At 31.3% G+C, this 13,889-nt stretch overlaps 1 protein-coding gene and 1 long non-coding RNA gene across 2 annotated transcripts in view; one reads left to right on the plus strand and one right to left on the minus strand.

The window, feature by feature from the left end:
* The window catches only part of LOC140446563 (uncharacterized), a 76,737-nt gene that overhangs the window by 38,680 nt on the left and 24,168 nt on the right, over positions 1-13,889 (plus strand). Inside the window, exons 11-14 of the mRNA XM_072539126.1 lie at positions 1,947-2,049; positions 2,101-2,240; positions 7,331-7,530; positions 7,787-7,983. Coding sequence (XP_072395227.1) covers positions 1,947-2,049; positions 2,101-2,240; positions 7,331-7,530; positions 7,787-7,983 — 640 coding nt within the window. The remainder of the gene's footprint in view (positions 1-1,946; positions 2,050-2,100; positions 2,241-7,330; positions 7,531-7,786; positions 7,984-13,889) is intronic.
* On the minus strand, positions 2,373-3,134 carry LOC140445625 (uncharacterized). Its single transcript, XR_011951426.1, has 2 exons — positions 2,657-3,134; positions 2,373-2,564 (listed from the first exon to the last, which is right to left on the minus strand). It is a non-coding gene; the product is annotated as an uncharacterized lncRNA (long non-coding RNA).

Here is a 13,889-nt window from a genome sequence, read left to right on the forward strand (position 1 = left end):
AAATTGAGATTGCAAGATTTGTTGATTTGGTTCTCTTATTTGATTCATGTCAATCATTCTATTATTAGGATTGTTAAATAAAAATTTGTTAATTATTTTAATTGGGTACGAATTCTCTAATAAAATGTCTTTAAGTTCTAATAACCCTTTGTTGATGTTATTGATGTGTGATAATTTGACTATTCTGTTTTTTAAAGCCAATATCAAATTTATTTTCATATGAGGTGGATGTTGTGAATGATAATTAATAAATCTGTTACTAAATATAGGTTTTCTGTACCATTTAGTGCTTAATACATTTTGTGCATTACGTTTGATTTTTATGTCAAGATATGGGATGCTATTTTCTATGTCTTTTTCACATGTAAATTGTAAATGTTCACTATAATTATTAAAAGTTTGTAAAGTTTCATTTATTTTGTCTGCAGGTAAAGCAAGTATTAAGTCATCTACAAATCGTTTGATAAATGGGATATGAAAAGGCAACTTTTTTAAAGAATCTCTTATTAAATCGTCTAGTACATAATTACATAATATACACGATATACTTGAGCCCATAGGTGTGCCAAAAATTTGTTTATAGAATGCATTATCATTATCATTCACAACATCCACCTCATATGAAAATAAATTTGATATTGTCTTTAAAAAACAGAATAGTCAAATTATCACACATCAATAACATCAACAAAGGGTTATTAGAACTTAAAGACATTTTATTAGAGAATTCGTACCCAATTAAAATAATTAACAAATTTTTATTTAACAATCCTAATAATAGAATGATTGACATGAATCAAACAAGAGAACCAAATCAACAAATCGTGCAATCTCAATTTACTTTCACATCACTACCTTACATACCAACATTAACACCCAAACTAACTAAAGTCTTTGCTAACTATTCTGATATTAAAATTGCAACTAAAAATGTTAAAACATTAGCATCATTGTATACAAAAACTAAATCACCTATTAGCATTATGGAAAGCTCAAATGTAGTTTATATAATACCATGTGAAAATTGTGATAAGTCATACATCGGACACACATCTAGAAATCTAATAGGCAGACTAACATCACATAAAAGTGACCTTAGAAATAATAAAAATACGTGTGCATTAATAGATCATGCAATTAATAAAAATCATTCATTTAATTTCAATGAAACTAATATATTAAGACGTGAAAACCAATTAAATAAAAGAGAATTCTTAGAAATGGTATGCATAAATAAATATCAATGCGTTAATAAAAAAACTGATATTGATAAACTAAGCAATATCTATAATTACATTCTGTCTTACGAAAATTAATACTATAATTTTCCAATATTAGATTTTCTGACTATAAATATTAGAATTTCAAAAAATTTAAATATTCATATTTGGCGCCACTTTGTACGAAACCATAATAACAATCAAGAGCTAGTTATCAACAACAAAAAATATAATAAACATAAACGAATGTCTTTCTGACATAAATCAAACATCAACATAATCAATATCATAATGAATTTTTACAAAATTAAATTAAATTGGAATATTGTACTTACATAACTGTATAATTTTTAAAATAAGTTAAGTTTTAATGTTTTGTAAATTTGAAAATTTAATGGATTAACCTCATGTTGTAAGTTTTTATACTAGTTTTATACAATGCTATTTAGTTCTAATTTCGTTGTATTTACTGATACCATATTTTAGCATATCCTGAAGAAGTAAATAAATTTTGCGAAAGCTTGATTAAAGAACAAAGAGTTTTACTTTCCTGCCCTATTAATGACTGCAACCTCAAAATAAAACTTTATTTTACATAACGTGTCAGTCAATAATACCTAACTACTTTATATATATATATATATATATATATATATATATATATATATATATATATATATATATATCATCGTTTACCTGTATAATTAAAAATTAATTTTCTTTTAGGTATTTGTCCATGAGTCTTTAACCGATTTGTACAAAGTTGTGCCTAGGGAAATATTACCTGAGGAATATGGTGGCGATGAACCGTCATTGAATGATTTGAAAGGTACAGAAAAATAATTTTGTTTAAAAACTTCATTTAACTTTGGTTTTTTAGATTCATGGTATAAAACTCTTCAAAAACACCACTCTAGATTTGAAAAATTAGAAAATATGGTAGTTCAAGAAAATCGACGCCCTTCTGCTTGTAAAAATTGCGATATTTTAGGATACTACGGTAACTACATGCGAATTGATGTTAACTAAAAAAAAATATTTGGTTTTATGTATTACCTGTTGAGAATTAATAACTATATTTGTATATTTGTAGTAAAATGTAGTTTCATTTAGAATAAGGTATTATACAATATTAAGTAAAAAAAATAAACATTTATTGTAAATATATTTTATTTCACCGAAAGTTTTATTGCGTATGTTGGTAATTTTGAGCCTTGAAACATTTAATCTCGCCAAAATTTATATAATTATAAATCAGAATAAATCCACCAATAGTGAAAGAGATGATGAATGGTTTGAATCAGTATCTCATGAGTCATTTTCACCACCATTGTCTGTCCTAAGCTAGAATAAATCAGGGGGGCTCATGATAGGGTTGACTTCTATTATCAATAAAAAATAATTGCTGAAATAACTAATAAAAGTTAAAAACCTACTTTAAAATGCAGGCTAAGACATCTAGTGTACACTTCCCGTCATATAAAACTGGTACACTTTTTTTTCCCAATGTAAACCTGTGTTCAGACTGTACACAATGGTTCGTGAATCAATTCGTTGTTGCCATCACAGATAACGGAATTACACTAAATCTAAATAAAAAAAATAACGTTTAAAAATGTATTATTGTAATTGTATTGTAATGTAAATAGGTATTATTTTTATCATTAACAACAAAAAACCGTATCTAATTAATTTAATAACCAGAGATAAGGTTGAGTTAATATCCAAAATGTTTGAAGGATCTGTATTGGCACAGGGAACATTGGAATGCGTCTACTGTAATTTTATACTTCAATTGCCTACCGAACACGAACTGTATTTTTTGTTAATTTAATAAGTTTAGTAACATGCAAACTACCAAAATTAATTGATTATTTAGTATAAGAACGATAAATGTGAAAAAAATATTATACTTTATCCTACGTATTATAAACTATAAAATATCCGGGGCGAAAAAACGCTTTTCAAAACATGACAGTTACAATCTAATATCCGGCTGTAATGTTTTATTATAATAATTTAAAGTTATGTCTAGATTGATTATCTATCATTATTTTTGAATCGAAATATTTTCATAAATTATAATAAGACACAAATCAATGTATGGGTACTTAATTGAGATGATGGAAAATTACAAAATATATATTGGAATTTTTTAGGATGCATGTTTAAACTTTAATGTGATTGACTGATCGAGAATGCTAGATGTTTTAGTTTTTAGTACACTCAAAACTGGCGGTCTGTCGCACAGCCCTGCTTTTAGCTGGTTTCATATAATATTTTGGTTGAACTGGCAACGGTGCTCTAGAAATTAGAATGACACATGTGACAAGATCAACGTACACAACTTAAAAAACACGATTTTTGGTTATAAGAGTTGTACCAGTTTTTTATGACGCGAACGGTACATCGCGTAATTTGCTTAGTAGATGACACAACGCTGCTCAAACTAAGAGATCAACAAATGAGCAGAAACCACCTATTTCAGCAAGAAAAAAAGCGAACCTGGATGAGTAAACCTCCGCATGGGCGACATCCCAATGAAATCAGCCAAAATATGTCATCAATACAGTGTCGAAACTAGTGGTTGACATTAGGAAAAATGTTTCCCGAAGACACCCACGTCCAAACCAGGCATTTGTCAGAACTGATTACAAAGAACGCCATAACTTAGTAGGAAAGATTGTTCACCAAAAAGTAACTAGCAAACTGCGACTTCTCCATGTCAACCAGCTTACTTATTATCAATATGTTCCCGACAGAATGCTTGAAAAAGACACCACAAGAATTAATGGGACCGCACTGTGCTTACAAACCAACCAGTGGCACATAATAGACCGGATCTCATGCTAGTTAATAAGCTTACTAGACAAACAATATTAATAGATGTGGCGATACCTAGCAATAATAATCTGAGTGGTTAATACAACGAAAACATCGCTTACTACAGAGATCTGGAAATACAAATAAGGAGAACGGAAAGTATCCAGACGATACCTATGATTCTCTCTGCACTAAAATCATTCGAAAGAGCCTCTTGGGAACATAAAACAGCTAGGTCTTAATAAACAATTTTATAAGACATGCACAAAGTTGTGCTATTCTTGACGTGCAGATGCATACAAACATTTTTGGGAGATAATTATCTGTCACCCTGGGGCTGGATAAAATGGAAAGAGTCCTACCAGAGCTCAATTGTTTTAATGCAGTAGGTATCTGAGATAAGTGAATTTTCCTCTAAGAGGGAGTGTAAGCCGTATGGTTAAAGCGGATAGCATTTTTGCCCGAGAGATCCTTTCCGACAGGTTCCGGCGCCAAAGACCGACGTCTTTATGTACCGTTCAAAAAACGGTGAACGACTCGTATCACTTTTAGAACGTGTTGTTGGTGCCGAGATTCGAACTCGTGAGCTGTGGCTTATGAAGCCAGTCTCTTGCCGCTGAGCTAAAGCCGTCCACAATACTTTCCCTGTATTGTGTATCTCTTGTAATTAGAGTTTGTAATTATTCTATGTCATCTGCTAATATAGTTGTGTAAAATGCATAAAGTAGGTTTTTATTTATGGTCACGTTTACTTTAATTCCTTGCTGTATGTATGTTTTCTAGAGCGATTTAAAATATGTATTTAAGTACATAACAGGTAATAAGGTAAAAAGAGAGGTGACAGTAGTTGAGCTTTTATTTGTACCTGTCCACTAATAAGGATATTTTTAAACCTAAAACACTCTTAATTCAAACTGCGTTTCTACACTAATCTCTTCGCACCTTTCATATTATATTCTCGGTTGAAACATTTTAAGAAATGCATTAAGAGTGTGACTCTGACCAATATTCAGCTAATTTCTTCGACGTATGGTCGAAATTTTTCAATGGCGAAAAGGACGGCAAGGCACTCACTTTCTGTGACATAGAAATTTCTCTCGGCATTAGTCAGAGATCCACTAGCGTAACATATAACTTGTTCGCTATTCTCTAATTGTTGCGTTTAAACAGTTCCAACTCCGGTATCAATGGCGTCGGCTGAACCTGGTTGAATCTGGTTGAACCAATACAGGAGCAGATACTAAGGGTTGCTTGATTAAGATAAAAGACTTTTCGATTTCAGGGTTGCATATAATGGCTTATTTCTTTTCTTTTCCTTTACCCTTTAGGATATCGTTTATTGGAGAGACAAGGGTAGGGAAATTTTGAATGAACCGGCGGTATCAAGAGCAAAGTCCAGTGAAGCGTTTAATTTTGGTAGTGTCTGGGTCTGGGATAAGTTATCATAGCAGATATTTTTTCGGGGTCCGATCGAAGAGAATTATCACCAACGATATAACCGAGAAATTTAATGGAAGTTATGAAGAATTCGTATTTGTCTACGTTAATGGTAAGAATTGTGCCCTTTGGCTTTTCATTTACTTTAGAAAGAAGAGAGATATATTCTTTAAGGGTAGGGGAACATACAATTATATTTATCTTCAAGGTAACAAAAAATAAACGGTTCGAATTCCGTTAAACCGAAAGGCATAACGGTAAATTGGAATAACCCTCGACCTACTATGGCGAAAGCAGTTTTTTCACGAGATGATTTTTCCAAGGGAATTTGCCAGAAAGCTTTCTTAAGATCAAAAGAAGACATGAATTTTGCACCTCGTAAAAGAGAAAGGATCCTATCGATATTTGAAAGCGGATAGGTGTCATGTTTAGTGACATTGTTTCAAGTACGACCATCAAAACAAAATCCAACAAAACGGGTGATTTAGTTGACCAAAAATTACAACTGGGTTCTATCACACCTAGCTGGAGCATTGAATTTAGTTCTTTATTCGATATTCGACCTATATGGAGACATAGGGAAAGGATGTCACTTGAATGGTTTTAAGTCGCCGGTATCTATCGTCATTTAGATTTTACCTGTGCGACCTATACCTTCAGCGCTACTAACTTCGTTAAAGTTATTAATAATTTTGTCTGCTAAGGTACGGTCGGTTGGACTAATAGATTCTAACGAACAAAGTTGCGGGAAGATAGCTCCTGGATTGGCCATAGAGAAAGTATGGTTTAGTTTGTCGGACTTAGTATTCCATTTGTTGGTATTAAAATTAATAGAGAGACAAAATTGTTCAGCAAAGTTACTTCCTAGGATAAAAGAACACGGTAAAGAAGGCACTACAAGGCATAGAATTACTCTAAAGACGTTATCGGCAAGAATAGGTAAATCTATGAGATTGGTCACTTTTTTATTGGAACTGTCTGCTAGACAGACTTTCGTGTTAACGGAATTATTTATTTGAATCTTATTTTGTTGAAGAAAGTCGAGACCTTGTTTTCCGGCACACGTAATGGAACAACTGGTATCCAATAGTACAGTAAAATCCTGATTGTAGGTATTTACAGATATGGAAGGTCTTTTATCATTATTTTTAGAGATCACAATGAGACAAACATTATTATGGGCTGAAAGACGGTAGAAGTTTCTATGTGAAAAGTCTCGGTTCTTAATCGATTGTTTTCGCTGACGGGAGTTAAAGGTATTTTGGTGAAGTGATAAATTATTCTAAATTCTATTTGAAGAATAACTAGAGAATCAGGAAATATCGAACTTTTTAGGGTGACAGGAAATCGAATAGCCGATACTATTTATTCCGTAAGGTAGTTTTTTGGAGGATTGCAAGTCTTACATTGTGGGAAGGTAACTTGAGGTTTTCCACATCGCATCGGTAAGAGAATATTTTTCTTGGACGACGACATTAACGGTGACAGTGTCCTTTGCCTTGGCAATACCAACATCGTCGGTAATATCTTTATTAAATTGAGTATGTCTGCTTGATACAGAACGAAAGGTTAATTTTTCCTTTGTTTACGACTTTTACCCTGATCCCACAGTTCGTCTTCATAGTCATGCGAAAGGAAAGTAGATTTAAGTAATTCGACCAGTTGTGGCCGTTTAAGAGATAATTTGAGATTAAGCGCTACCAAACCATTTAGCTGCTTTACCTGAGAAAAATTCCACTTCAGATCGGAAAAGTATCGTATGAGGAATATCACGCGATTCAGCAAGATTTTGGATCTTTTACAGGACACTAAATAGTTGCTTACGATCGCCGGAAAATTTAATATTTCAGTCATCTACGTTGACAGGAGTATTAACATGGACTATAGGGTTAATGGCTAACATAGGGGCTTGTGAGGTTAAAGGTATATCTGCGAGGTTCGAGTCAGTATCGATAATTTTATCGTCTAAATTTATTTCTAATAGAAGGCAGGTAGAGATAGCTTTATCTTTAAAATTCGATTCTACAGGTTTCTGTAGATCTGAGGTTAGGTTAATGTTTTCTATGCAATAATACCATTGTCGTCGTACACTTGTATAGCTGCATATTTTCGTCGTCTTTACCACCTGGAAAAGTCTGATCAGTATACTGTTAGTTGTTGTATCGTAAGCACGTTCTTGGGGTAGTAAAGTTATATTTTGTTCATCGATATTTATGTTTTGCCGGTAAGTATAGTTATTATTTTTACACTTGCATAGAAGTCTGAACATGCATTGTGTCTATATAATATTTTCAATTACTTTTTAGGAAAAATGGGCGAGTATGGGTTAGAACAAGCGCGATTACTAAACTATTTGATGAATGTATGAGCGATGACAAAATATCATCAGAAGAAGAATATCCTTCAAATGAAGAATTGACACGTGATTCTCAACCAGATAGTGAGCATGAAGTTATGGCTGAATCTTCTAATGACGATGATTTGACAAGTAATAAAGAACAAGGTAGAGACTGAAATCGTTTTTTTTTTGGGAAAGACAAAGTCACTGAATGGTCACTGGAGAAGAATCATAGACTAGTGAGAACTAGAAGCCATAATCTAATTTTCCATTTACTAGGAACAATAAATGTAGTCAGTAACTGTGAGTTCGTCATTGAATGTTTTAATTTGTTTATAACTATAGACATAATCAAAGAAGTTACAAAAAGAACCGATATATTTATTAATAAACTCTCCGTAAATTACAAACGTAAGAGAGACTGTAAAGAAAACAATGACATAGAAATTCGTGCTTTAGTTGGGTTACTAATATTATATGCCATTTGTAAATCCAGCCATAGAAATATCAAAGATTTGTGGGAAATTTCAAGTCTTGGAATTCAAACGTATTATAAAACTATTAGTTACAATTGATTTTATTTTCCCATATATCTAAGGTTTAACAATATAAATACCATCCACAAGGAATCTACGTTCCTGTATTTGGCTGTATACCATATATTAAAAAATTTATTAAAATCCTTTGTAAAAGGTATATATTTATATATACCTTTTACAATATACCTTATATATTTATATATAAATATATACCTTTTACAAAGGATTTTAATAAATTTTTTAATATAAATACCCTCGAAGAAAGAGTATTGCTTGACAAGTTTGCTCCTATTAGAAGTATTTATAGTCAGTTTAACAATAATTGCCTCGAAAATTATTCGCTTGGCGAATTTGCAACCATTGATGAACAAATTTTGAATTTTAGGGGTAGATGCTCTTTTCGACAGTATCTACCAAACAAGCCGGCACGATATGGCCTAAGTTTTTCGCTATATGTGATTCCAAGAAATTTATACCTTACAATTTGAACCTTATATTGGAAAGCAGCCAGATGATTCTTTTTAAGTTAGCTATAAGCCCATTGATGTTGTGCAGCGTTTGTGTAGTACACTCTTCGGTTCAGAAAGAAACATCACAACGGACAACTGGTATACCGATATTCCACTAGCAGAAACATTACTATCTCACAAATTATCGTTAATCGTTAAACAAAAAAGAGATACAAGCATGCTTTGTCACTAATAAAGTTGCTTAGGAATCTCTATTCTGATTCCACTAAAAAATATCAATGACTCTCCTTTTATACTACCCAAAAGCAAAATAAAACTGTAATCTTATTATCAACTATGCACATAAATGAGAATACTGTGGTTGAAGTTTCTTCAAATGTGAATGAACCTGACATAATATTATTTTATAATAAGACCAATAGTGGGATTGATAGTGTAGACTAAAAATGCCAGACATATAATGTGTCAAGAAAGTGTCGTCGTTGGCCCTTGAGGATATTTTGTCATTTACTAAATACAGCTGCAATTAATTCCCACATCGTTTATTTGTCTAATAATCCTACTAAAAATATTCCCAGATCGAAGTTTCTAGAAGAGATTGGATTTACTCTGGTGCAATCACAGATGGAAGTTAGGCCACAAGTAAAATCTCTTCTAAACTCTCTGAAAAGAGTCCTAGGTAATGCAGCAACAACCAGTGACAATATGCCTATAAAAAAGGAACGACGCACTATACGTCCACGAGCAAAAGACAGTAAATGTAAGAGTTGTTGCAAATATTGCAATAACAATATGTGCCTAAGCCATATGAACACAAAGGTTTGTTGATTGTTCTTTATACATAATTATAAATTTTTGGTTTCACTATTTTAACTTTATTTTTTGATCTTTTTTATTTGTTTCTCAGTTGTGGGCAAATTTATTCCTAAAATCTATGTTTATAAAATTAAACGACTACATAATATGTAGAATTTATTATTTGTTGAAATAAATAGCTTTATTTTGTGAGAAACTGTTAATATTATATACCTGAAATATAACAAAGTTTGGATTTTATTACTTTAAACAAAAAGTAAGGTAAAATAATGGGGTGCAGGAGACACCCCGCGAGTTGACACGTTCCTGAAATAGGCGCGATTAACGGAGGCTTAAGTCTATCTTTGTCGCAATAAATGAAAAACAGTGCTAATAAGCCAGACTTTGGCCAATTTGGTTTTAGCAATGCTATGGACACTAAGGAGGCACTTTTTGCGCTAAATATCTAATTGCACAAAGGCGTGATCAGAGAAAATATGTATTTGCAAGCTTCGTATGCAAAGCATTCGATAAAGTACAGCATGTAAAATTAATTCAGATGCTAAAATATAGACATAGATGACAAAGATTTACAGAGATATTGGATACAACTACATTGACGAAATCTTCATACTTGGAGGAATCAAACAAGGTTGCAGATTATTCTATATAGCAGAAGATCTTTGCCTTTGTATCTGCCCCGTAAATAATAGAGCAATTCACAATTCCAATAGGTTGAAAAATTTTAAGAAATGATTTGAGAACATGACTCTGACCAATAGTAATATTTTATTTGCAGTTGGTAATTTCATTAAGCTTCTGAGTGATTTTTAAATAACACAATATATGTATAATTTCAAAATTTTACCCTGTACTATTCGTAATAGATCCTCCTTATAATATTTCGTTCAGATAATTTTGTTAAGGAACTGTTTTTCAATGTGCCTCCGGTGAGTATTTGTTCCATCGTTTTCGTGGTCTTCCTACTGATTGTCTTCCTATTGGGAACCGTCTCTGCCGTCTTTACTACTCTATTTGTTGTCATTTGGCTTATATGATCGTTCCATTCTACTCTTCTATTTCTTACCCAGTTCTTAATGTTCTCCACCTTGCACCTACGTTGTATATCTGTACTTCTAGGTCTGTCCCATAGTGCCTTACCATCAATTTTTTAAGTGTTTTCATCTCTGCTGTTTCTTAGTTTCTTTACATCTTAGTAAATTTGATGTCGTAACCATGCATTTTGTCTTTTTGGGTAAATTAACATGTTAAATTCTCTGGCGGTTATATTAAATTGGTGCAGCATACGTTGTAAATCATATTCACTTTGCGAGAGTAGTATTGCATCGTTTGCATAGCAGATTATTTTAGGTTATTTTTCTCTAATTTGATATCCTTTTTTAGTTCTTACTTTTCTTATTATTTTATCCATAATCAGGTTAAACAATAGAGTACTCAGGGAATCCCCCTGTCTAATCCCATTGTCAGCGTCGATAGGGTTGGTTAGTTATTCTTCTACTTTTAATCCCTTTTAAAGTCTACAAAACAGATATGCCGGTTTGTTGTATTCTAATGAATTCTCTTGCACTTGCCTTATTATAAATATAGCGTCGGTGCATGATCTTCCCGACTTAAAACATTGTTGTTCTTCTGCTAGTGTTATAATTTCATTCAGTTTATTAGTTATTAGTTTGGTTGTTAATTTTAGTGTTGTGTTTAATAAATTTTAATTTATTTGCGTTTTTATTAAATTTTTTAAATAAAGGGCACAACCAATATTATTTCATAAGTGGTTTCCACACTGTATATCCATTGTTAGACAATTCGTAATTTTATGTTCTTTTATGTGTTATTTATTCTAAGTAATCTTTTAAAATTGTTTACTTCTAATTTTTTCTATATTTCGAAAATTATGTAACTTAATAAATTGTAATAACGACGATAGCCTTGAATTTTGAAGTATTTAAAGATGTGGTTACAAAAATCGAAACCTGCCTAACTAGCTATCTTCTATTAATTCTTCTTAAGTAAAAAACATTAAGGTTTATTTTATAGTGTAAAGAACTAGAACGATCATGAGAATACACTTCCAACAATTTATTTATAATCAATTAGATTTTAATTTTAACTTTAGATAACATTATTGAATTATTTAAAATTAATATAGTAATAAAGATAAAAATGAAGTTACCAGTCTTAAGCTTACTGAATCTCGCAGGTAAAATGATAGGTATTTTACAGGTATTTTAATGCAGGTTTCGGCAGATTAACTTTAAGCATCAGCCCGGAGAACGACAGAAAGCATATATATATATATATATATATATATATATATATATATATATATATATATATATATATATTGTTATGTTTCTTCTTTCCCAACCAAAGAAAAATAAATAAAAAAATCCATCGAAATAAAATTTCAAGATATCAATATAAACAAATTGTATATAGTAATTTAAGATAAGATTTAGTGTAGATAAGAATAGAAATTTGTTTGGCAAACGACCTTTTTCCGTTTCAAACAAAATTATTAAAAATCCTTTGTTTAGAATTAGAAGACATTTTACCTGTAAGTTCTCTTTTCTTTGTTTGTATAGTCGAGTATTAAATGGCCATATTCTAATCTTTTGAAATATGTATAAATGATGTATTGAAAAAACCAATTTTAAAGTAAGCTATTTAGTTTTCTCTGAAACCGAAATTAGGCTTTTCCAAAATCATGGTAAACACAATTTGAGCTTTTTGATTGGACGGTCGTTTTTAAATGGGAATTTGGGAGTCGATCATGAGACAGGAGAGGTTAGTCATATTTTGGTCATCGAAAGGAAACAGTCGTTTGTCTCAAGATAGGGTGTGGTTCGTGAGTTTGGATACCGGCGTAACGAAAAGAAGTGAATAGTTTGAAGAAGGAGATAACAAGTAGATTAAAAGAGGTCCTTGTATCTACCGTGGGCATTTTATAAAGTATATGTGAAAGCATTCTTACGGCATCAAGTTGACAAAAGGAGGTCCTGGTGTCATAAATAAGTAGCGGAGTTTGGAGAAGTGAATCAGGTGTTTTTTGTGTAGTCTGCAGGAGGTTTGCAGAGACGTTAAGAAGGAGCCGAGGTGCCAAAGAGGGGAGATCACATCTTTGAGGAGACTGGACTTTTCTGGGTATGTTCCAACATACAACTCAAGAAGAAAATAAACTGTAAGTGTTTGTACAATTGAATTTTATATCTGTGAAGGATCGTTTCGACATCATGGTCATTAGCATTCAAATTTAAGAACTGAGGTTTTGTTAGGCTAATCAAAAGTTTAAAGTTTTGTGGTTTCTTTTTTTGAAGTAAAGAAAATTTTAAGTAAAATTGGTTTTTCACGTAATATAAATGTATGTAGCTTTATAATCTTATTATCATAATAATTTGATTTATTTTCTTGTATGCTGATTTATAAGATAACGACAGAATTTAATAATTGTTTTATTCGTTCATATAAAATAAAGAAACGTAAATCTTTGTAATATAATATATTTGTATTCTTATCATTTCTTCTCTATCCCGATAAAAGACAACTAGAAAATGTTTTGAATCCATCGAACACAGGTAATATAAGGATTATTTTACTTTTGATAACAAATAAGTTATAATTCTTTTTTATTGGCTCAATAAACTAAGTTTGAACTCAAAATAAACAATCATAACAATATATATATATATATATATATATATATATATATATATATATATATATATATATATATATATATATATGTATATATATATTTATATATATTTATATATATTAATATATATTATAGACCACCAGTCATCATCATAGTCATTACTATCTGAGGCAGGAGGCAGATGTGTTGTAGTTCACGATTGTGCTTCAGTAGCTCGGATAGATTGACTAATTATTTCTTCACTGGCCGCGCTCATCTGTTACACGTACTTCCTCAGTATACTACTTGCAGAAAAGCTTTTTGACCACCAATACACTATCAGAAATATTATGAAAAATGTTACCAAAAATGTTTTAAGCAAGAATAAAAGTCTTCTTTTACAGCTGACACCATGATTATCTTTTTTCTGGTTTATAACAACTTTAGTATAGAGAAAACAAAATAGTCCCTGGATATGTACTACTCCGTAAAAACAATTGTACACTTCCCGTCATATAAAACTGGTACACTTTTTTTTCCCAATGTAAACCTGTGTTCAGACTGGATGGATAACGGAATTGCACAAAATCTAAATATAAAACATACCGTTCAAAA

Source organism: Diabrotica undecimpunctata, chromosome 7 (genome assembly GCF_040954645.1).
Source record: "Diabrotica undecimpunctata isolate CICGRU chromosome 7, icDiaUnde3, whole genome shotgun sequence".
NCBI classification, from domain to species: Eukaryota; Metazoa; Arthropoda; class Insecta; order Coleoptera; family Chrysomelidae; genus Diabrotica; species Diabrotica undecimpunctata.